Source organism: Gadus chalcogrammus, chromosome 19 (assembly GCF_026213295.1).
Source record: "Gadus chalcogrammus isolate NIFS_2021 chromosome 19, NIFS_Gcha_1.0, whole genome shotgun sequence".
Taxonomy (NCBI): Eukaryota; Metazoa; Chordata; class Actinopteri; order Gadiformes; family Gadidae; genus Gadus; species Gadus chalcogrammus.
The window spans coordinates 8,238,004-8,262,164 of NC_079430.1; the positions used below are offsets into that span (position 1 = coordinate 8,238,004).

At 44.3% G+C, this 24,161-nt stretch overlaps 2 protein-coding genes across 5 annotated transcripts; one reads left to right on the forward strand and one right to left on the reverse strand.

Moving 5' to 3' along the window:
* Positions 1–511: 511 nt before the first annotated feature.
* On the forward strand, positions 512–13,502 carry nop14 (NOP14 nucleolar protein homolog (yeast)). Its single transcript, XM_056577977.1, has 19 exons — positions 512–708; positions 831–1,013; positions 1,176–1,310; positions 1,564–1,705; positions 2,834–2,973; positions 3,670–3,807; positions 4,114–4,242; positions 4,720–4,851; positions 5,388–5,736; positions 6,154–6,284; positions 6,655–6,740; positions 7,093–7,228; positions 7,736–7,837; positions 8,285–8,438; positions 9,775–9,934; positions 11,056–11,203; positions 11,353–11,471; positions 11,950–12,105; positions 12,425–13,502. Exons 2-19 carry the CDS (start codon positions 831–833, stop codon positions 12,516–12,518), a joined length of 2,634 nt encoding a protein of 877 aa, XP_056433952.1. The 5' UTR covers positions 512–708; the 3' UTR covers positions 12,519–13,502.
* Positions 13,198–20,225, reverse strand: LOC130372167 (alpha-synuclein-like). 4 transcript variants are annotated; one of them, XM_056577987.1, is made up of 7 exons: positions 19,948–20,225; positions 19,436–19,465; positions 19,057–19,232; positions 18,484–18,513; positions 16,659–16,801; positions 14,838–14,909; positions 13,198–14,345 (listed from the first exon to the last, which is right to left on the reverse strand). In XM_056577987.1, the coding sequence occupies exons 3-7, from the start codon at positions 19,175–19,177 to the stop codon at positions 14,331–14,333; spliced, it is 381 nt and encodes a 126-aa protein (XP_056433962.1). In that variant the 5' UTR covers positions 19,178–19,232; positions 19,436–19,465; positions 19,948–20,225; the 3' UTR covers positions 13,198–14,330. The 4 variants fall into 4 exon arrangements, with proteins under 4 accessions (XP_056433962.1, XP_056433959.1, XP_056433960.1 ...); XM_056577984.1 differs by having other exon boundaries at positions 13,199–14,345; positions 19,057–19,223; XM_056577985.1 differs by lacking the exon at positions 19,436–19,465 and having other exon boundaries at positions 13,199–14,345; positions 19,057–19,223.
* Between the last annotated feature and the right edge of the window lie 3,936 nt (positions 20,226–24,161).

A 24,161-nucleotide genomic window follows, 5' to 3' on the forward strand; every position in this document is an offset into this window, starting at 1 on the left:
GCTTTTTCATCCTTGAATAAACACACTACTGTGAAAATGTATTCTCTTGGTACACGTGTGTTTTGTTTGATCAATGTAAATTATTTAAATCACATCTTACATGTGTTTTGTGCCATGTTTATATTAAAAAAGTGATAAATAACTACAAACACATGAACTAATATGGAATCAAGTTAAGACATTTATCTATGCATTATTGTATTTAAAATTCGATGTGCATAATTGCCCACCATTAACACGATGAACCACAGTTTGATGATTAACAGATAATGAGTCATCATATTACTTATTTTGATCTTAACAAATTGATGACATAAAGAAGATGAGAAAATGATGCAACATCATACAGTTGGTCAATATTTAGTATCCCCTCTATTTGCTTCGGACGATTATGGTACGATGGTGACTGAATGGGTTGTTGTCCTCCAATGTTAGATTAGCCAAACATTTTCAGTTGCTGGTGGCGACCACTAGAGGCGCTGCAGTAAATTGATTCACCGCCCGGTGGCGCTTCATAACTACCTTGTGTTCAACTTTAACCCCAACTTCCTGCACGCTGGACCAGGGCTGGCACAGAAAAAACGTGGAAACACCAGAATAATAACACTAGAATAATAATCATTCGTTTCACATTTATATTCCCACGGTGCTGGGATCTGACCGCTTCTTGATGTTATTTTAAAAACCAGTGATCTACGTGTCTGAAAGGTAACGTTACAGTTTGGATTTAATGCTAAGACGAGTAACGTTAGCTGTGTGTTTAACCAAAACTAAATAGTGAAGAAGGTCTTTAGTATTTCTCTTATATTGTCTTGGTTTTGTTGGTACAGATGGTGAAGCCACAGAAAAAGAGGAGCCTTGTGGATAAGGTTCGCAAATCCAAGACCTCTGCTGAAATCAAAAATAACCCTTTCGAGGTGAAAATTAACAGGAAGAAATTTGAGGTTTTGGGAAGAAAATCCAAACATGATGTGGGCCTACCCGGTGTGTCTCGGTCCAAAGCAATCAACAAGGTAAGGAAATAACTAATACCCGACCCAGTAGTTTAAAAGAGTTACATTATAAATTCAGTGTCAGAACAGTGGGATGATCATGTATGCTTGTCAGTTATTTGACTTGATTGTGTGTGTGTGATGGGTATGTGTTAAAAATATAAATACTCTTCTTCTTCGTAGAGAAAAGATACACTTCTCAAGGAACATCAAAACAAGCACAAGTCCAATAAATTTATTGACCGGCGGTTTGGAGAATATGACACGAATATGGACCCCGAGGACAAGATCCTCGAGAGGTTCTCCATGGAGAGACAGGTGAGTCCTTTCCATCTATGTTTATTATGAGTGTCAGTATTGTTTAAAATGGATGAAACTGTCAAGTCGTAGTTATGAGATTTGTTTAAGTTTGGTTATAGTATAATAATATCAATTGCTCGGCATGTAAAACAAAAATAAATCAGATGTATTATTATTCTGCTGTGACAAGCCAATTTCGCATCTGGAATTAATCAAATGCATTTTCATGTTCTAAGATGAAGTTTGCATTCATTGTTGGTTGATTCTTCAGAAACAACACGACAAGAAAGACATGTTTAATCTGAACGAGGAAGAGGAGCTCACTCACTACGGCCAGTCGTTGGCCGAGATGGAGAAATTCAATGACCTGATGGACAGTGACAGCGAACCAGACGAGAAAGGACTTCTGTCGGGTATGTGTTTCATAATAAAATCTTCTTGTAACCCACTCTTATAGAATGTTTTGGGTGTGTTTTCTACGAATAGTGTTATTCAGATCTAATATTGAACCTGTTGGAATACATTATGAACCTTTGCATGATTGTAGTTTTTGCAAATAATGTGTTTTTCCCAACTGTCTGGATACAATGTTTGAAATATCTCTGGGACACTAGATGGCGCATTTGCCACCAATACAGACAACATCTATTCCTCAAAACGACCCATTGACATTTAAGAGAGGGAGGCAATGAGGCATCATGTCTCCCTCTTATTCACCTCGCCCACATTCGTTAAGCATATTAAATCCCCCACAAAAGAGGATGAGACTGAACATATTCCCGGCTCTCATGAATGTGTAGTGGCATGGGGGTTTTCCCTAGAACCAAAAGGATCTAAGTTTGATCTCCAATGTCTACACACTGCCGACCTGTAATCATCCATGCACATTATATACAGCCTCTACCTGCTCCTTAATGACAAGTATCTGGATTTGCTAAGTGGCTTTTGTAAGTAGTGTCTGCCTAATGACTGAGCGGTAGAAAAAACAGTAAAGAAGCTTGTAGCCTTTTGGCAGAAAAAGCTCAACCCAACAGGACTTGATTAACTGGTCCCTGGTCCAGATAGCCATGTAACAGCTGTAGGTGGACGATGGATAACGACAATTACACTCACACGTTTCATCAGAGACCTCCAGCATCCAAGCGTTTTTTTCCATGTCCAAATAATTGCATCCATTAATATAAATTTGTCCTGCTGCTAACCAGATCTAGCTGCGCTATAATTCTATTTCCCTTCTGTTATTGAAAACCACAGTGAACGTAAAAAGAAAATTGAAATCCTCCTTTATTTATTTTTAGCACAAAAATACACACACAGGATGTGATGTATAATCTTTTGGCGTCCACACTATTTAATTATGTGGCTCCTGGAGATGTGCTAACCATGCAGGAAATAAGACTTGTAAAGCACCCCGCTGGTTCGAATGCCATCCTGAGCTCCACGTCATTTCCTCTTCACTGTAAAGTACACCAAGGTGTAAAAGGCCATATACAGATCTAGATATTATCTGTAATCTTTCTATCTCCTGCCCCCCCCCACAGCGGAGCTCACCCGGTCCCACTTCGGCGGCGGCGGGGGTCTCCTGAGGAAGAAGGCAGGGGACGATAAGGGGGGGGCACCGAGGGCCAAGAGCCGGCAGGAGCTGATCGAGGAGCTCATCCAGAAGTCCAAGCTGCAGAAGGTAGGTCGATAGGAACTTTATTAATCCATCGGGAAGGTTCAGGTGCACTTTCAGCAGCAGCAAAGACGGCCTACTCTATCCACTATCTATGTGTCACATCTCGTCATATCATGTTACATCTTTGTGTTTCTTATTTCTTCCTTGTGCCAACTTACCAAGTCAAACTTGGTACTCGGTAAACATACTTATAAAGATAATTCTTACTCAGATTCTTATACACAGCTGAGCCTCTGCCAATAGATAAAATGTGCAATGTGCAACATTTCCACTCGTCGTAGCTCAGAATGACCTCAACATATCTGTAGTCAATGCTGTTTGATCACTCTTTCTTTAAAATAATCCTACTTTCGACACAACCAGAGACCTTCCCACTCACGTCACACAGGCTGCCCTTCCGCAGCACTCAGCCACTACGGTGGACAGAACACATACAGATTTTTGTGGATTGTGGATCCCACCTGCTAACTGGGAGGGACTCAATATTACACTTTGAGACTTTAAGATGAAATTGAGACTCAGGGCAGCATTGAAAACTGAACTGGGTCTCAATGGGTTTTCTCTGTGAAATTAATAAAAACATTGTTTTCTCTTGTCTGTTTTAACCTTTATATAAAAAGGTGGAGACGGTGGAAGCTTTAGATTAGCCTTTTTGAACCTGTGAGTCACACGGTGGTTTGTCCCCACCCCCCCTTACAGCGCGAGCGGCAGGTGCAGAAGGAAGAGACCTTTGAGCTGACTGAGAAGCTGGACAAGGACTGGAAGAGCATCCAGACCCTCCTGGCCAACAAGCCCTCCAAAGCCGAGCGGGATGAACTCCAGCCGGAGAAACCCAAGGTACTCCCCGGGAGGGAATCCTGATCCCCCCGTACCCGTGATATGTTCCCCTGGATGAAGGCTTTCCTGCCTACAATGGCACCCTGGTTTGTGGTTGCATACTCATGTGAAGCAAACCTCCTTAGACTGTATTTGAGTCCCAAGTTATGCTACTTTCTTTGTAGATATGAAAGAGGCTCGACTGATAGAAGATAGACCGTCTGACGCTAAAGTGACCGGACTGTATTCCCGTTTCCGGGGTCTCCCGCTGCGTTCTGTGGTCTGACGTGTGACCCCCTGGTCCTGCTGACCGGTTGGTTCCTGCAGGTGCAGCTGGACGAGTACGACATGATGGTGAGGGAGCTGGGCTTCGAGATGAAGGCCGCGCCCTCGGAGAAGCTGAAGACCCCCGAGGAGCTGGCCCGAGAGGAGCGGGAGCGCCTGCAGAGGCTGGAGGTCCGTACTCACTGCGTCACAGGGGGGGGGGGGGGGGGGGGGGGGGTGCGGTTATTTTCCACCTGGCCTAGCTGGGTGGACTGGGGGGAGGGGGGTCCTGTCTTTGTGTCTGGGAGCTTTCTAGTTTGATTTAATTTCCAGATGTAAATGATACCTCCCTGTCTTGTGAGGACTATTGTTTTGCTACAGGAAGAGAGATGACTGATTTACTAGAAATGATCTTCTCATCTGAAGGAAGAGGATGTTCTATCCTTGTCAGAACTTAATTGACGTAATAATTCAGATTAGATTTGCCCTTGTAAATACTTTTTGAGAATGGAGAGTTCCTATATTTACATTGGAATACATTAAATCCCTCCCCAACGGTATTGGTGGATACCTATTTGTATTCCAGGGATGGTTCTTATTTCTTCTTCTTATTGGTATCATGCTTGACATCTCCCCCCCCCCCCCCCCCCCGGTTGGCGCCCCCTCCAGGCGGACCGCCTGCGCAGGATGCTGGGGGACGCGGTGGAGAGCGCTCCCAAGGCCCCGGCCCACCTGTCGGCCGACGACCTCAACGACGGCTTCATCCTCGACAAGGACGACAAGAAGCCCCTGAGCTACAAGGTGAGCGCAGGCCGACTAGGACGGGGAATACATGTAGACGAGGCCGCATAGCAATCTAATGTCCATGTGGTCAGTGTTATCCCACCATGTGTGAGACTGCTATGCACTATTTATTTACTTTTATTGAGTATATGCACTTTATTTGTACAGTGTCCTTGGGTACCTTGAAAGGTAGCTTTTAAATTAAAATGTATTATTATTATTATAGACATGGATCACATAGCAATACACTTCTAATGTCAGTATGAACAAGTCTAGACACCACCGAACAGAAGAAGACGTAAGATAGCAGCGGCATACCGGGAAGATTGTTATGGAAATAAATAGTTAGATTTCTTTCTTTTTTTATCATCAATTTATTCAGAGACAGCCCAGTCCACATTTTGGATACCCGCCCGTTCATAACGGGGTGGCTGATTGTGGGGCTGATTGTGCTGACTGTTTTATTAGTGATTGCTGATTGTGTGAGCGGTCTCATGATGAATCCTGTGCCGTTTGCTGATCCAACCTTCATCTCATCTCTTGTGCGTCCCCAGGACGGGAAATGGCTGAGTGGGGAAGGGGAGGACAAGGGTGACGAAGGTGATGACGAAGGGGAGGATGAAGAGGGTGAGGGTGGAGAGGAGGAGGAGGAGGAGGATGAGGAAGAAGACGATGGAGAAGGGGTTGCCGTGGGTGATGACGATGAGGATGGTGATGAAGAAGAGGATGAGGAGGCGGACAGCCACTCTGACCTGGACTCTGAAAAAGAGAGCGGGGAAGAGGCGGAGATAATGGAGGAAGAGGAGGAGGAGGAAGAGGCTGCACCCGGCGTCATCCTGACCGAGGAGGAATTAAAGGCACAGCAGGAAGCGGCCAAATCAGAGCTGCCCTACACCTTCACTGGTAACTACCTGCGGCCATTCATAAATATGCAAATTCTGTACAGATTTACACACCGTATAGACATGTCTCCTACACGGAATGTAATGTGGATAACTCACCTCAATCCAGTAATGGAAGAAAGATTGTTTGATTGATTTTGAGGGTTTATGGTGGGGGGTGGGGGTGTAGTATACATTATGCTGGGCACTATATAAATGTATCATGACAGTATCAAATAAATGAATGGATTTATCATCAGTTAGATTTTTGTTTCAAATTGTCTTCTACTGCCTATGTATCACCTCTTACCTTGCAATCAATACCGCTCATACGCTTGATGCTTTAGCATCGAGCGTTAATCTTATTAGAACCAATTGCACATTCATCCATATTATTTACGATCAATTGTAATATCCCCCTCTGTTCCTCTTCCTCCAGCTCCAGAGAACCAAGGCGAGTTTGTGGCCTTGCTCAAGGGCCACTCCCCAGATCACCAGTGTGTGATCCTGGCTCGCACCCAGAAATGCAACCACCCGAGTCTGGCTGTGGGCAACAAGCTCAAGCTGCAGGTTTGTTTTCACATGTTGCTGTGTTCAGTTTTAATATATAGTTTTATATATTAAATATTTTTTATTTTTTTGTTCAGTTTTAATATATATGATGCACATCCCTTACCAACTGTATAAGTATTCATTTGTAAATGAAGAGGAAGTTGTAAAGGCAGTGTTTACTGTAAAGTCTCAGGCTTTTATCCAAGTGACAGGATCGTTTTTAGCCATTAAGTAGAAGTCATTAATGTCATCATGAGAAGGAAGTGGTTGGGGCATCTTAATGGAGGCTGCAGCAGGGTAGGGCTGGGAGTCTAAACAACTAGCCACTGAGCTAACCCTCTCCCTGAAAGTTAGTTGTTTCTAAATGAACCATGTGTTTGGTTGACAGAAACTCTTTGGCTTCCTGTTGGAGTACATGGGAGACTTGGCCTGCAGCAGTCCACCTGACCTCGGCACCATCGATAAGCTCATACCGTAAGCTTGAATATTCTTCTTTTGTTATTTAGTCAATTTTTAATGGCTCCTATTGGACCTATTTGATTTTAACATGGCTGGGCCACACTGCCACTTATTAATGCCCCTATAGATTGTGACATGTTAAATACATGTTGATTAGCCGTGAGGATTTCAACCCTCCAACGACGTCACAAGTGGGAGAGTCCACCCAGATGTTTGATAGATGAATCAGCATACCAGTTGGTACAGTCCACTAGTCCAGCCCACCTGTCTATCATACCTCTGGGTGGACACTCCCCCTCGTGACATCACAAATGGGTCAATTCTAGAAACGGCTTTGTCTCACTGTACCTCTTTCCCCTCCTCTCAGACAGCTGTACGACATGGGCCAGATGTTCCCCGACGCCGCCTCCAAGGCCCTGCGCAGCGTGCTGGCCGACGCCAGCCACGGCATGGAGGAGGACCTGGAGGGCAGCGGGCGTTCCCCCTTCCCCAGCCTCGACATGGTACGCACGGCCCCCATCTTGTTTGTCTCCGTCGAAACGCACACAATCCGATAGCGAACACAGACGGGAAGTCTGGAGCCGCTTGTATTGACCCTGTTCATAGGGTCAATATTCATCTTCTTAGGACTGATTATGGGCCTGTTCCCTTCATTATAAGGGCACTGGTAGTAGGCTTATCTTCACTACTTTAGTCCACTACCTGGTACTTAAATACGTTTATGAGGGATAACTGTTTGTCTTACAATGACACCCCTGGGAAAAGGGTCTATGTATAAGGAATGATGTCAAAATGAATTAAGGACCTTTTATGAATGGGTGTATTTAGATGTCAAACGCTATTCAGCGTATATACCTGTTTTAATTGGGAGCAGGATATTCTTTAAAAGTCCTTGAGCAATACTTCCCTAACTGCTCATTAATAGCATTTGCATGAAAAAATGAGCAGTCGTAGTAAATGGACTATAAATAGTATGTTTATGTTTTTTTGCCTCTCCCCGTCTTGGTCAGCTGGTGTACCTGAAGGTGGTGGCGCTGCTGTTCCCCACGTCTGACTACAGACACCCGGTCACCACGCCCGCCCTACTATTCATCTGCCAGAGTCTCTCCAAGGTAGGCCCTGACTGAGGCCCGTCGGCAAGACAGACTCAGCGATGGCTGGCCTATGTCTATATAATTAAATTGCATCATCTTTCTACTTGAATAATAGTTGTTGTGTGGAAGGAGGTTATAACCAATGTTTCATACATTTGTATGATTGAATTTGTCTTCATTCATTGTTCCTTTGTTTGCCTGGCACAAAGGGGGTAATAAAAACATAAAAAACTAAATCTGGTGGTGAAAGGAGACATTTTATCTTTTGTATTGATTGTGCAACTAATACACGTGTTAATACTCATACTCTCATGACATCACCATCAGACCGTCAGGCCTATCTTGTGTTTGAGCTCATTGTTCACTTCTCATTTAAAAATCGATCTACTTAGATTAATCAGAATTTAAAAAAAAAAAAAAGTCGGCGTGTATATGTTGTCTCATTTCCTGCGTATTGTCCCCCAGTGTCCGGTGACATCACTGCAGGATGTGACATCAGGCTTGGTGTTGTGTTGCCTGGCATTGGAGTACGTCTCGCTCTCTAAGCGCCTCCTGCCCGAGCTCCTCAACTTCCTGTGTGGGATATTACACCTGGCAGTGCCGGACAAGACCTCTACAGGTAGCCACGCCCCTTCATTAACCCATTGGTTCATTATTCTGTCAATGAACGTAATGGCTCATTCATGCAGACAGCTATTCGTTCAGTCATTCCTGCTACTTTCCTGAGTTTGTATTGATTTGGTCCCAATTCATTGAAATGCCATTGCCTTGTTGTGCAACCTTTATCGGACAAGAATGCCCTGTGTGTGTGTGTGTGTGTGTGTGTGTGTGTGTGTGTGTGTGTGTGTGTGTGTGTGTGTGTGTGTGTGTGTGTGTGTGTGTGTGTGTGTGTGTGTGTGTGTGTGTGTGTGTGTGTGTGTGTGTCCATTGTTATGCTGCCTGGTAGAAAAGCTGTACTTCTCAGGGTTAGACTGAAGCAAATTCATAGTCAAGGTGAAATGATGAAAAGAAATGTCTGAAAGAAATGACTACAATGTTAAATGCAACAGAGTTTTGTTTTTTTTAATAAAAAAAAAGCAATCTTCCATCAATGGGATTGGACAAATCATTATAAAACAAGTTATACTTAATATAATTAATTAAGAATCCAGTTTCAATTTGCAATACACGCCCATAAAATGAATCTATATATAAATAGGACGAATACTAAGTAGTCCTAGTAAGATCTCCCTAGTAGGCAGTGACTGAGGATCTGGAGCGGGTTGACTGGCAACCACAAGGTTGCTAGTCTGATCCTGGCTCCTTAAGGGAGTTGAGTTGTCCTTGAGCAAAACAGCTATCCCTAACTGCTCTCGACAAGCTGGCTGGTACCTTACACATCACCTTACACATTCACACACCGCCGTCGGTTTGTGGATGTGTGTATGAATGGTTGAACGGTATGCAACAATTGCAAAGTATTTTGTGTGGCCAGTGGTAAGAAAAGCGCTGTATAAATGCAGTGCATTTACCATTCACATTTACCATTTACAATTGAGTCATGTAGCAGGTAAGAATTGTTAAAGCTCACATATTCTAACAGCAGGTGTGATTAGCCGTTGCAATCAGTTTTGAAAATCTGCCGCTTCTGACATCACAAGTGGGTGTGTCCACCTAGATGTGTGCTGGATAGATCAGTCTACCAGCCTACCCAGTGGACTGTAGCCAACGTTGCTCATCTATCCGTCATACATCTAGGTGGACTCGCCCACTTGTGATGTCAGAAGAGGCAGATTTTCCAAACGGCTTGTAACGGCTAATCCCACTCACACCTGGTGGTATAATATGTCACCTTTTAAAGATGTCTCCCTTATGAGTTGGTAGGTGTAGAGCCCTGAAGGGAGGGATGGGGTTTATCAGTGCAGTGCATAGCAGTGAGTCATGTTGTTCATCTTGTCCTTGTCTCGGTGCTGCAGGCTACTCGGTGGTGCCGCCGTTCAAGCACGCGGGGAAACACAGCGACCTGCTCCTGCTGTCCGAGCCACAGTCCAGCGCCACCTGGACCAATCACACGCTGCCCCTGGCTCTGACTCAACACCTGGAGCTCACAGACAACCTGCACAGGGACCACCATAGGTACGTGGCAGGACGTGTGTGTGTGTGTGTGTGCTTGTGTGTATGTGTGGTTCCAGAATGAATTGAACGAAAAGGCAGCATTCCTTTCATTCAGAATTTCAGGCTGAACAGCATCAAGATATTTAAATTGTAGACCATCATTTGCCTTTTGGGTGTAAATGATGATGAATCATGAGAACATGGTTCTGGTTGTTCTTATAATTGCATCTTTGTTGAAATTCTCACATGACAGCCATCCAATGCGCTGACAAATAAAAATAAAAACGTCCTGTATCCGTGACGGTCACAGGCCTGTAATTTGCCCGTGCAGTCTTCTCAATCGGCCCTAATGATGATTATTTGGCCTACCTACCAACCTGGCTAGCTACGTTGTCATTGCTCATCATCAGAGTCGTCCACAAGGCTAGACAGACCTCATGATAATTTAGCGAGCTAGTCATGTGTTTGGGGGCGTGGTTTTGAAGGGAGGCCTGAAGGGAGGGGTCGGATTCTTTTCAGTTGGATACTTTAAGATTATAGCTTATTCGGGAGGCTTTCTTCAAATACCTACACTAGCTCAAAACGAACAGATTTTGCTATCAAATATTTAATAGTGGCATGAAGAGGCTTTCTTGTCGCAGGAGGAACTAAGCAACACAACTAAACATAAAAAAACAAAAGATGAGACTGGTACCAGATGTCTGGTGCGCATTACATCACTGACCAAGTCACATGACTGGCTGGCTGGCCCGGACACGCTGTGTGTCCAGATTTGCTTCACACAGCAGTTGGTGTGTGGGAGTCGTTGCTAAGCTCTCGCTAAAGACACACACAGTAGGGGGGCACAATATGAACAATGGAATCCCAAATGCTGCACTGTAGGCCTGTCATGATATCCATGTACATGTATTTACTGTTGTTTCAACAACGGGCTTACAGTTCATTACTCCTCTTCCATAGAGCCACGCCAGGTTGTGTCCTGTGTTTACAATTATATAAAGATTGATCATTGTTTAAGAGTGTTGATATGGGTGAGTTGGGTCTTGAATAAGGGACGAGTTTTATAAATAGTAGCTTTATCTGTAAAAGGAAATAGAAAAAAATCAGAAATGCCAATTTAAAACGCGTGTGTGTGCGTGCAGGATGACCTGTCTCTCCACCTGCCTGGACCTGGTGAAGCACTGCTGTGTGCTCTACAAGGACTCAGCTTCGTTCACCGCCCTCTTCCAGCCCATCCACACACTGCTCTCTAGGCATCTTCCCCTCCAGACCCACCCGGAGGTCCTCCAGGTTCGTGCACATGTCTCCGAGGGCATAATTAACCATCTGATGACCCACATTTACAACTATTACGGTTATCTGAGAGCAGCTGGTCCGGGGTTCTCCTTGTTGTCCACGGGCTTATTGTGTTGTGGTTGTTGTTTACTTGTGTGTCTAAGGAGCTGAAAACGGAGATCCTGGCAGCCGTCGACGGCGAACCGCGCTCCCATAATCCTCTGTTGTTTGAGAAGCAGAAGCCCATTCCTCTCCGGATGTTCACTCCCAAGATCGTGGAAGTGTGAGTAATGGCTGCCTTTGTGACGCGATGCGTTAAGGGGGCCCTACATCACCTACGGGGGTCTTGATGGTGAGCCGTGATTGCCCGTTTCAAAACCCCTTATTTAGTGACGTCACAACGTGGGAGTGTCCCAACCGGCTGGAAGGAGTTGATTGGTGGACAGCATCAACTGGTTAAAGGCTCGGGTTGATCTGTCCATTTGTGCATCGTCCGAGTGAACAATCTCACTTGTGATGTCACAAAGGGATGCTTCGAAATGGCTTTAAACGGCTTACCGACCTCATGGTTTGTAAAACGGGGGCCTTAGTGTCACAATCCTGCCCTTAATGCGTGGGAAACAACCAAATCCAAACTTAATTCATGAACATGAAAGGCATTGCAGCACTTTGTAACTGTGTTTTGAAAAGTGCTACATAAATAAAGTTTATTATGTTATTATTATTTCTGAATGACTGTTCCATGTTGTGTGCTCCTGCAGGCTGGACTACGGGAAGAGACGAGGGAACACGAAGGAGCAGAAGGAGTCTGAGCGCACCAAGCACAAGTACAAGAAGGAGTTCAAGGGCGCGCTGCGGGAGATCAGGAAGGACAACCGCTTCATGGCCCGGGAGAAGCTGCAAGAGACCATGAGCAGGTACGCACACCGGCTGTTCACAGGGACCCACAGACTGCTGCTGCTGCTGCACTGTTAACTCATTCTTCAGCAGAGGCTTTTATCCTGAGCAACTCGCGGGGATTACAGATCATTAGGTCATTAATGAGCAGGTAGAGGTTGGAGGCATCTTGCTCCAGGATTACTTAGCCTGCAGACATGAGGGATCAAACCTAGTTTATACAACGGGGGACCTGAATCCAGCGATCTGATTGGTACCCAACTGTTGTATAATGAGCGTATACATAACTGCTATGACGCCCGATTAAGACACTGATGTTTGGTCATTTCGTTTCCACAGAGACTCAGAGAGGAAGAGGAAGGTGAAGGAGCTGTATGGGAGCTTGGGCACCCAGGAGGGAGAGTGGAAGGCACTCAGAAGGAGGAAGAAGTGAGACGGTGTTCATCAGCGAGAAGATATTTCAAAGATATAAGAAGGACATCTCACCCAGATGTTACAGAAATCACCGGGAACTGTGATTTCTGTGTCCAAATGTTTGGACAACGTTTGGACACATGTAACAATGTGTATATGCTTGTGTATTTGTGAATATAAAGCATACATTTCATGTCCCAAGTTTAAAATAAACTTGATTTTCATTTCCAATGTATTGGAAAGAAAATTATTTGTTTTGATGCCATGATTGCAAAGAATGCAACATCGTGCTGGATATTAGATGAGTCTTTGGGAGAGAATGTGTTTTTCTCAGTTTCTAGCTTTTTTAAATAAATTGGTATCTAACTTAGATCAGATGTTGGTGCTTTTTATTTGCAACGGTTGCTTGGTTTATTGACTCAAATCCTCCAGGGTTTGGGGTCTCCAGGCTGAGGTTCATCATGGTCTTAAGTTGTCTTTTGCTTCGTGGATCAATGAGAAGCCGGGACCTATTGGGCCTTATTCAGCTAATAATATTTACTTACCCGCCCCTCTTACCCTAACATTGGACTGTTGCAGAACACATTGTCGTGCACAACCCACCTGTTAAGCCAATTCGTCTGTATGACAAGCAGCCATTTGTAACATGGTTGCTATGCATCCCCTACATGGGCAGAGCTTCAGAATATTTGTTGTATATATTATTATATTGCAATTTATTTCAAGTCACATATTGGATGCACATTGGTAACGCAACACTTACATCCACAACTCGGTTTTAAATTATTACGTGTCAACTAGGAAATGTAAATTACTGTTTATTGCCTGCAAAAAGCCAGCAACTGAAGGTGTAAGTAATGGTGTGATCTGACTCATCACTTATGTGGTGAACACCGTTATTAAATGGGAGCAAACTAGATGCGGATATCTGCATGAGTCATGGAGCTCAGCGATTATCCCAAATGATTGATGGCTTCTGTTTGTGTGACATACTTTTCATCAGCACATTTGTGCAAAGAAAAAAACATTTTCAACCACGTTATTTAAGTACCCTGGCCATACAGAACAAAGCCATATTTTATTTTTCAACACTTAACAGAACAAACATACATATCACGGCAGTTTGAGATGAATTCATGGATACATGCTGTTATTTAAATCTAAACTACATCGACAATATGCATTTCAATAGCAAACGGTGACAACTTAGAAAAATACAGTACGAGTCCACCAATGGTTGAGCACTTGACAGCCAACCGCAAACAACTCCGAGAAAAGATTTACGCACAAAAATAGAGTAATAGTTGTTTTCGCTTTCATTTTGGTCTCCCTATATAGAAACTTAGGTGGTATAATGTTCAGTTCTGACATATTCCTATTTTATTTAGTTGTACTTTTTTAATCGCTTCTGAAGATATATAGGACACGCACACACACAGATACACACGTACACAAACACACACACACACATACACACATACACACAACATCTTTGTGCCCAGATGCCATTCTCAGTGGGAGGGAGTCACTGAAACAGCAGGACAAAGAAGGACACCATTTTCACAACAGACTTGAAACATTAGTTGACACACATTTAGTGAAACACACATATCACATCTCACATCCCCCCCTAGGTCAGACATTTGAGTACACCTATAAACAACATACAAAAAGACATCTTCCGAAAAAACGCACACACTTGAACGCACAATAATCGCATGTGCACGGACACACAGAGTTAATCAGGAGGAGGCACAACGGGACTTGGCAGTAGAGCGGGGAATGTTCTGGTCGTAGTTCTTAGAATGTGAATCTGGAGGCTGTTCGTGATCTAGTCGTCCTCCCCCTGCAACGTGCACACACAACACTTTGTTGACAATTTGTTTCACAGATTTCCTGACCTCCCTCAGTGTCCTCATGAGAGGTTAATACACTTCTACCACAACACAGGCCTGGTCAAGCCGGCAGCGGCATTTTAAAACCATTACGGCATGGCGGGTTAAAAAGAAGAACTCTCGCTTGTGACATCACTAATGGGATTGGTGGCTTGTGACATCACAAATAGGAGTGTTGGTTTGTGACATGATAAATGGGAGTGATGGCTTGCGACATCACAAGTGGTAGCGATGGCTTGTAACATCACAAGAGGGAGTGATGGCTTGTGATAAGTGTCTACCCAGGTGATGTATGACGGACAGCTGAACACCTGCCAGTTGATATTTTGTCCGTCAATCAACGTCTTGATTGGTAAACCTCCCACATTGTGATGTCCCAAATTGATATTTTTTAAAATGCTGGTAAAAGGCCTCCCTCTACTATCTAATGAGTTCAGTCCTACCTCAGTAGCGTCTGCACTGTCTGCATCTACCGGAGAGTCCAGGGCGGTCTGTGCTGCCGCAGCCTCCTCTTCCTGGAGGAGCAGGATACAAACACAGTCAATCAGACACTAATACATGACTTACACAACAATGATGTCGTCCACACTGTATATGCAGGCCAAAATTAAACTTAGAAGGTAGTATAGATAAATACACAATATTATCATAATGATAAAAACAGTGTTCTATTAACACATTTTATATGTATTATATTTATGTATATAAATGTATTTTGATGGACTCTGTTATCAAGAGCGTTTTACAATACAGAGAGTGCATTCATTCATACTATTCATCCAACCCCTTAACCCTGGAATGTCTAAATATCCTGCTCTACCAGCTGAACCCCGGATCACATACCATGTAAAGACATGATTTATAGTATGTACATGGTATATAGTATTTCTCTTTCTACCCATTCAGTGTGAGAGCAGGTGTATCTATGATGTAGTACGTACAAGTGTGAACAAATATTGACAGACCGCGCTTTGCAACAGATAAACCCATTAATAACAAGAAACAATACTGATTCCGATGCCAATGGAATAATCTTCTGCACTGAGAGACAGAGCGTACTGCTGGCTGAATGACTGATTCTGTGTGTCCTCACAAAGCAACTTGTTTTACCAGTTCTTCCTCACACAGCCCACAGCCTACTCCCATCTGTCAGTGACACAATAGAAACGAGCCATGTAACAGCGACATGAATCCAATCTGAACGCATGAGATCAATCTGAAATAGATCCAACCGCTGTCAGATCTGTCTCCACAAATCCCCCTCAAATGATTAACCATTAACCTCAATTTAATTCCTGCATGTGTTCATCAAGCTCTCTTCTGCTGATCAATCCATTTTATTGATTTGTCCTGGTTTTACCCAGGTCTTACCCAGCCGTTACAGATGATGAGATTACAACAAATTATTCTCCCAAAAGGTTCCACACCAGGGCTAATAAAAACAACTGTTAGCAGTTGAGCAGCCTCTCTGCAAAACCAAAACAAGCCCCCTGCATCCTCATTAAGGTTCCTCCATGCACTAATTAAGGGGACCACACCCCCTGCATCCTCATGAAGGTTCCTCCATGCACTAATTAAGGGGACCACACCCCCTGCATCCTCATGAAGGTTCCTCCATGCACTAATTAAGGGGAGCACACCCCCTGCATCCTCATGAAGGTTCCTCCATGCACTAATTAAGGGGACCACACCCCCTGCATCCTCATGAAGGTTCCTCCATGCACTAATTAAGGGGACCACACCCCCTGCATCCTCATGAAGGTTCCTCCATGCACTAATTAAGGGGACCACACCCCCTGCATCCTCATTAAGGTTCCTCCATGCACTAATTAAGGGGACCACACCCCCTGCATCCTCATTAAGGTTCCTCCATGCACTAATTAAGGGGACCACACCCCCTGCATCCTCATTAAGGTTCCTCCATGCACTAATTAAGGGGAGCACACCCCCTGCATCCTCATGAAGGTTCTGCCTGTAGTGTTGCCCTCCCTCAAGTCTTTGATTTTATCGTTTACTTTGGCTTTATTGGGTTTTCCATATGAGGATATGTTTGTTAATATCTTGAATTGAGCTCTATTTAAGTTTAACACCTTGCTCAAGGTGTTACAGGCATAAACCAATGGCATTACGGCATAGTTAGGAGATACTGTGCGGTTTCAGGTGGGAACAGAAGAAAAAAGCATTCTTAAAAATACCCAAGTCCATTTGTGTGTGTTTGTGCGTGTGCTTACATTGTTTTGCGTATACTGTATACGTTTACTCACATTTTTGGCTGGATCTCGCTTGACCAATCCTGTTGCAGCAACAATGTTGCCTGCCCCCTCCACTGTCTTGTGGGCGACGTTGGTAACCCCGGAAACCACGGCCCCGCCCACGTTGGACACCCCAGTCACAGTTTTTCCTGCAACTGTTCAGAAAAAAAAGTGGAGAGAGGAGTTGAGTGGAGAGGAGAGAGGATGAATGGAGAGGAGAGGGAAGGAGAGGAGAGGAGAGGAGAGGAGCGGAGAGGAGAGGAGAGGAGAGGAGAGGAGAGGAGCGGAGAGGAGAGGAGAGGAGAGGAGAGGAGAGGAGAGGAGAGGAGAGGAGCGGAGAGGAGAGGAGAGGAGAGGAGAGGAGAGGAGCGGGAAAGAGAGGAGTGGAGAGGAGAGGAGAGGAGAGGAGAGGAGACGATGAATGGAGAGGACAGGGAAGGAGTAGAGATGAACGGAGAGAGAGGAGTAGAGGAAAGGAGAGAGGGGAGGATTGGAGAGGAGAGGGATGAGTGGAGAGGAATAAAGCGACAGTTTGAGGATTGTAGAGTGGAGGAGTGGGTAGGGAGGAGCAAGCATAAGGGAGGAGTTTCAGTTGAAAGGAGAGTATCGGATGAAACCAACGTTCCTGTTGAACATGTAAATCAGGCAACATTCAACCTGAAATGTCAATGTCTCATAAATTTTGATTTCCCACGTTTCCCTATCATGTCTCCATACTACACATCGTTGTCATCGTTTAGGTCCGGTCCCACACACACACACACGTACGTACGCAGTAAGTGCATGTGGGTGGTTGGCATGGTGACGGGAACATTCCAAGGTGAGGACGACGTGTCCACCATCTCCTGCCGTCGGTTTATGTTCATGCTATACTTCTAATTAATAATGACGCATGCCTCGGGCAAGGACACCTCCACAGCCATCTGCACCCTCCCTCCCCCCTCAGAGGACCCACCAATCATCTGGTGAGCCCGGTGACGGACACATCCCTGGCTCCAGTGAGCTGGATACAAACATGTTGGGATTGGGATATACTGTATATGCCCCTTTTTTGATATAATTATGTACATTGTTCGTATATTTCCTAACGCTTGATGATACCTGTTTGATTAAACACGCCCTGACTGGTTGGTTTGGTAGGCTGAGACCAGCCAAGCACTATAGTCTTCTGATTACCTGTCTATCTGTTACCAGCATACTCATTAAGTTGTGTTATGACATACTTGTTATAAGTTATATGTTTTTATTTGAGCCATTACAAGCCATTTCAATGTATTTCCCTTTGTGACACCACCAGTGGGCGTGTCAGCCTCTCAGACGTACCTGACAAACAGCCATCCACCCATCTGGTTGAACACACACTGGGATGTCACGAAGTTTTTCAACCCTTCAACTATTCACTTATTTAGTCAGATTTCCGCAAGAATTTTGCCATGCAAGGAGCTAGCTGTAAAACGCTCACAACCTAGTTCATAAAACAGGAATTATAAACCGTGAAAATGCTGAATAAATAGACAAATATCGATTTTATTTTTGTACATAATATTCAGTCCACAACGGATGTGGACTATATAGGACTCCCTCCTGAGTTTATTACGAGCCTGCCTGTTGCTGTGCATAGCGACCTTCACTCCCCAAGGACACAAGGAGAGGAAGACAGAGGACTAGCATGGGAACAAGATACCATGTCAACGGTGTAATCACCTTCCTCTGTATCACTCTGGCTACTTCAAAATGGCCGCTCACTGAAGTAACCTAAGTGATTCACTTCTGTGACAAAATCCAAAGAAAGTAAAGGAATAGAATAGTAGAGAATGGCACGAATATCCTCACATACCTGTTGTCACTCCATCCTTCGTCTTGGTACCTGGAGAGAGTCAGATGCAAAATATCATCTCTAGTACGTCAATCTGTTCCTCAAATCACTCTCTTAGGGAAATAAAAAAACGATCATCTATTTATTTAATGGTTGGTTTAATATTATTTTGATTGCCACATCTACTCCTAGCAAAAAAACCATGAGGATTTAGTTTTATCATTGATCCTTCAAATCTGTATCATAGGTACTTCTACAATAAGGACACGGTAATTAACCATTTATAAACATTTTGTGCAGTTATAAGCATTAACTAACAGTTAACTATTGGTCTGGTAATCATTAATTAACGGTGTTCATGTTCATGTTAACAAAGGTAATCATTTATACATTGTGTATTAGGGTTAGCGTACCCCTTACCCTGACCCCTATGCTAAGGATATATAAGAATACTTATATACTAATCTAATTCGATCTCATCCCATGTATTAGTCTTAATTTGTTACAGTTATGAGTATAGGAATCATACAAGTGTTGGTTTAGGTTATGGTGGTTATGGTTGTGGTGGGGGTGGGTGGTGGGTGAGGGACGTACCGACAAAGATCACCCCGTCTTTCGTCATCTCAGCCGCGCCGGTCACTCCCTGTTTGGTTTTCTCCGCCGCGGCCACCACGCCGTCCTTGGCTCTCGAGATGCCCTTAAGGAACGCGTCCATGGCCACTTGATGAGCACCCGAATTACACTCTCGCGCACGCGCTCCGCTGTAACGACGACGGCAGACACGCGAACATACAATCAGGGCTGGAAGCACACACGGTAGGCTGCTGCTGTGTGTGTGTGTGTGTGTGTGTGTGTGTGTGTGTGTGTGTGTGTGTGTGTGTGTGTGTGTGTGTGTGTGTGTGTGTGTGTGTGTGTGTGTGTGTGTGTGCGAATGCGTGTGCGCGCGCGCGCGTGTGTGCGTGTGAACACTGACCAGACAAGATCACTTGTTGCCACCGCCCTACTGCCACACACACACACACACACACACACACACACACACACACACACACACACACACACACACACACACACACACACACACACACACACACACACACACACACACACACACACACACACACACACGCAAACGCACACACGCATACACAGACACACGCACACACAAACAGGTTCATCAAGGTAAAAAAAAAATTGTCTGTATTCTGTAACACAGATTTCCTTTGTTGGGAAGGGGAGTTTAATCGAGTTTAATCCGCCTTCAGCCTAGCTGGAGCCCAATAACAGCCTAAATGTTCTCCTTGCAACGAATGTATCACAAAAAAAAGATTTATATCGTTGTGTTACCATGGTAGTATAAATCACGATGAAATGATAAATAAACAGTTGGCCGTTTGACGGTTTGAGCGGAAATTTGTATTTTCAGTTAAAACCAATTAGCCCCACTGTAACCTCCTGAACAACATAATTAGCCTGCTAGCCTACCTGCTGTCGGTCCACGCACCTGCTCCTCTTCAAAGTCGACGAGAAAGAGATGTTCGTCAGCCCGAGAAACACGGAAGACCAGAACGGCGGAGAAAGAGCGTTTATAGATCTTACTACCACTAACAGCCACTACAACTGTTCCTACTGGCTCCACGGAGAGCGGCGCTACAGGTTGGTCGAGGAGGAGCCGCCCACGCGCGCTGAGTAGAATGAGCGAGCGAGCGGAGCGGAGCGCGCGTAAAAAAAACCTCCACTGTGGCTCGTGGCTTGTTGCTCTGTCGAGACGGAGTGAGAGAAGAATACATGCCTACAGTCCGTCCGCCCTCACGCCGACATGCACGGCACGCAGAGACAGACAGACTCACGCGCATGCACGCACGCACCCGTTTGGATAATTTCTGTGCCCAGCTCGAACAATACAGCCCTCGGATTTTTGGGTGAAATAATTTAATGGACATAATCCACATTTAGATATACAATTCCATTTTGGGGGCGGGTATCATAAGCTGTACTGAGTATGTTATTGTAATGAGTCGGACAATATTTGAAAGTGGGATCTCGGTATTTCAAATGGTTCATGACATTAGGTAATTCCAACACTTTTGGAACATGACAGCTTTGGGCCCCTATTTGAACCCTTATTTTACTACCAGGTGTGAGGTTGATAAATCATTATAAGCCCTTTCCAGATCTATCCACTTGTGATATCACAAGTGGGAGTAACGGTATGCAGCCATACCAGTTGGTTAAGTCCCCTATGATGTCACAAGGCTCGTTTTAAATGCTAAATGACTATTTAGCCTAACACCTGCTGGAAGCATCAAAAATGCCACCTATACAGGAAACGGGTATTGGGAAACAAACCCAGTACCTTTCAGTAGCATGCACTTTAACTTTAACATAGGTCTACATGGTAAATAGGAAGAATGGATGTGGTTGTCTTTCTACAGTCATTTACTAGACAATTTAATATCAAATTCCCCATGCATTTCTATGATAACAATATAGCCTATATTGTCCTGGTTAGGACTGCACACTAGGATATAAATATCATGTTATCTCAAATGTATTTCGTTTGGGTCGTGTGTCACTCTGGTTGTCCCTTCCTGATGATTTGCAAATGGCATGAGAAAATAAGTCATGTTTTTAAGACAGATAGGCCCGACGCATTGGCCCCGGTCTCCTTGCAGTGATGGCACCGCCAGGCGCCTCCATCATCCTGTGTCACTCGCATGAAACCGGGCAGCACAGCCATTACGGCCTTGCGCCATTTATCTCACGCCATCGCAGACGGGGGTCATTAATTGTCTGCGCCTCGCGAGTGAATCCCGGGCACGAGGCAGGTTCTGCGGCCCCTAGATCGGCCAACAGGCTTAATTAAAGGGGCTCAACGGATTCTGCCCTGAAGATAGCACAAAGAGACAGCGATGACGTTATTGACGTCGATGACGTCTGTGTGTGTGTGTGTGTGTGTGTGTGTGTGTGTGTGTGTGTGTGTGTGTGTGTGTGTGTGTGTGTGTGTGTGTGTGTGTGTGTGTGTGTGTGTGTGTGTGTGTGTGTGTGTGTGTGTGTGTGTGTGTTTGTATGTGTATGGACGTAGGCCTACGTATTTGTGGGTAGCCGATAGAAAAATTCGACCTGCAATTGTGTATTGGCAACCAATGTCCTTCACACTTGTTAAGTGCTGGAATTAGAACGAAATAGCTACACGTGTTGGCAAAACGAATGTGTGAGTGATGCATAGACATGCAAAAGTAATTGAAAAAACATTATGGGTCTCTCCCGCTTAGTGTCTGAATTATTCAGCTGCTAGACTATCCCGTCTCACGTGACCCCTCCCTTCATGCATACTGATATGTCAGGAATTCAACACATGAGCTTATGAAAGCATTAACAATTAATAATGGGGGACCCCTGGATATGGACATGACAATGCATATATGAGCTGGTTAATATTATCCTCAATAATATATAAATAGCCGGCCTACAGTATCTAAAATAGTGATACATTTCAAATGTAATAGCCCTATCCTTTGCATTGTTGCATGGTTACCATACAACAAAATGTGGGCCTAAATCATTTTAAAGATATGAATAGCTGCTCAATTGCCTATTTACAACTTAGAAAAAACACAGTGAAACAGAAAACGATTGGCTCAACGTTCAGTCAGTACATCACTCGGTGTCCAATAGGTCCTCACATCCTTCTGTCTGGGGGGCGGGGCTTGCTCCGTGTGACAGCTCGTGTGCTGCCTGTATCGAGCAGTCTGGGGTGTTTCCGAGTTCCTCACTCCTCCTAATTAGAGGCTTTGCTCAGCAGCAGTGACATGTTGTGTGTAACGGGGGGTGGGAGTTGTAGCCTGGACCGTGGTGTCGCGGGGAGGAGGAGGAGGAGATGGAGGAGGAGGAGGAGGAGGAGGAGGAGGAGGAGGAAGAAGATGATGATGAGGAGGAGGAGGAGATGGAGGAGGAGGAGGAGGAGATGGCGGAGGAGGAGGAGGAGGAGGAGGAGGAGGAGGAGGAGGAGGAGGAGGAGGAGGAGGAGGAAGAGGATGATGAGGAGGAGGAGACAGCTGCGCCAGCAAGAAAATATAAATGACTGACAGCGTCCGCTGCCCTGGGGCGCCAGCCGCCTGTTGGGTCATCCGTCATGATGCTGGGAACATCAACAACAACAACAACCACACCACCAATAACAACAGCGGAAACCAGCAACATTAATAATAGTCATAGTAAGCAACACATCGTGAAACTGTGAGCTAAGATGCAATATACTGTAAGCAGATGGTTTTATATTAACATTAATTCACACAGTATGAAACTTACTGTTATCAGATGGTTTTAACAGTGAATATTGATACAGTCCATCGGAGGTACCTTGCTTTCAGGTGTAAGTCGTGGGGATATTTGGGATTGGACCCAGCACCTTTCTGTTGGGATTCAAACGCCCGGGACTTTATATAATGAACTGAATAATGAATTAAATTCAGCTTGAGCAGGTTTTGTTCTTAATGTTCCCTTTCCCTCCCACATCCCAGTACTCAGTAGTAAGGCCTAGTAGTTTCGTAACAATGTAGTGCCAACTTCATTAGGTCGTTATGTAAGCCCATACATGGTGGGCCATGCCAACATACAAAGCAACAAGTAGCCTATTCCCTAACAATCTTTCTCCTGGATTTAATTGCAGTTTAGGAATGTAACTGAACTGTGGGCATACCTTTGCTGCATTTATTTTCTTCGTCTTCTCGATATCCTCTTGTCAACCAGGATGGATCATGATGGACATCATGAGATGTAGTCTCCATTTGACAGAAAATGTAGTACCATGTAAAGAAACATATTTTAATCTGATTCAAATCACACACCTCCCCCTATGTTTTATTTGATACATTTCGACAGTGTTACCCCTTATGGGTTTTTCATGACGACAGATAAAACACGACAGTGTTAACCTTTACGTTTCATTTGATAAAAACAACAGTGTTACCCCTTATGTTTTTTTCCCGTGATGACTGATAAAAAACAACAGTGTTACCCCTTATATTTTATTTGACAAGGACACTTTTTTTTTTTTATGTTTTTTTTCATGACGAACAATATAAAACAACAGTGTTACCCCTTATGGTTTTTTTCATGACGACCAAAGAAAAACGACAGGGTCACCCCTCATGTTTCATTTGATAAAAACGACAGTGTTACCCCCTATGTTTTAATAGATGAATATCGACAGTGTTACCCCTTATGTTTTTTTTCATGACGACCAATAAAAAACGACAGTGTTACCCCTTATGTTTCATTCGATAAAAACGACAGTGTTACCCCTCATGTTTCATTTGATAAAAACGACAGTGTTACCCCTTGTGTTTTTTTTCATGACGACCAAGGAAAAACAACAGTGTTACCCCCTATGTTTTATTGGATAAATATCGACAGTGTTTCCCCTTATGTTTATTTCATGATGGCCGAACCTGAGCTGTTTAGAGTGTTAACCTCCGAACTTATCAATGCACCATCACAACACCGAATGAAGTCATCACAATGGTTATACTTGACTTTATAATTCGCATGAAATAGAAATAAGAGTGTTCCAAAACAGGACATCAACCAGACTTGAACCCCGGTCTCCAGGGGGTTAGGCAGAGAGCACTCCACTGCACCACTGAGGCAATGACAATACATAATAATCAATCATGAATAAAGAGCATATACATGAC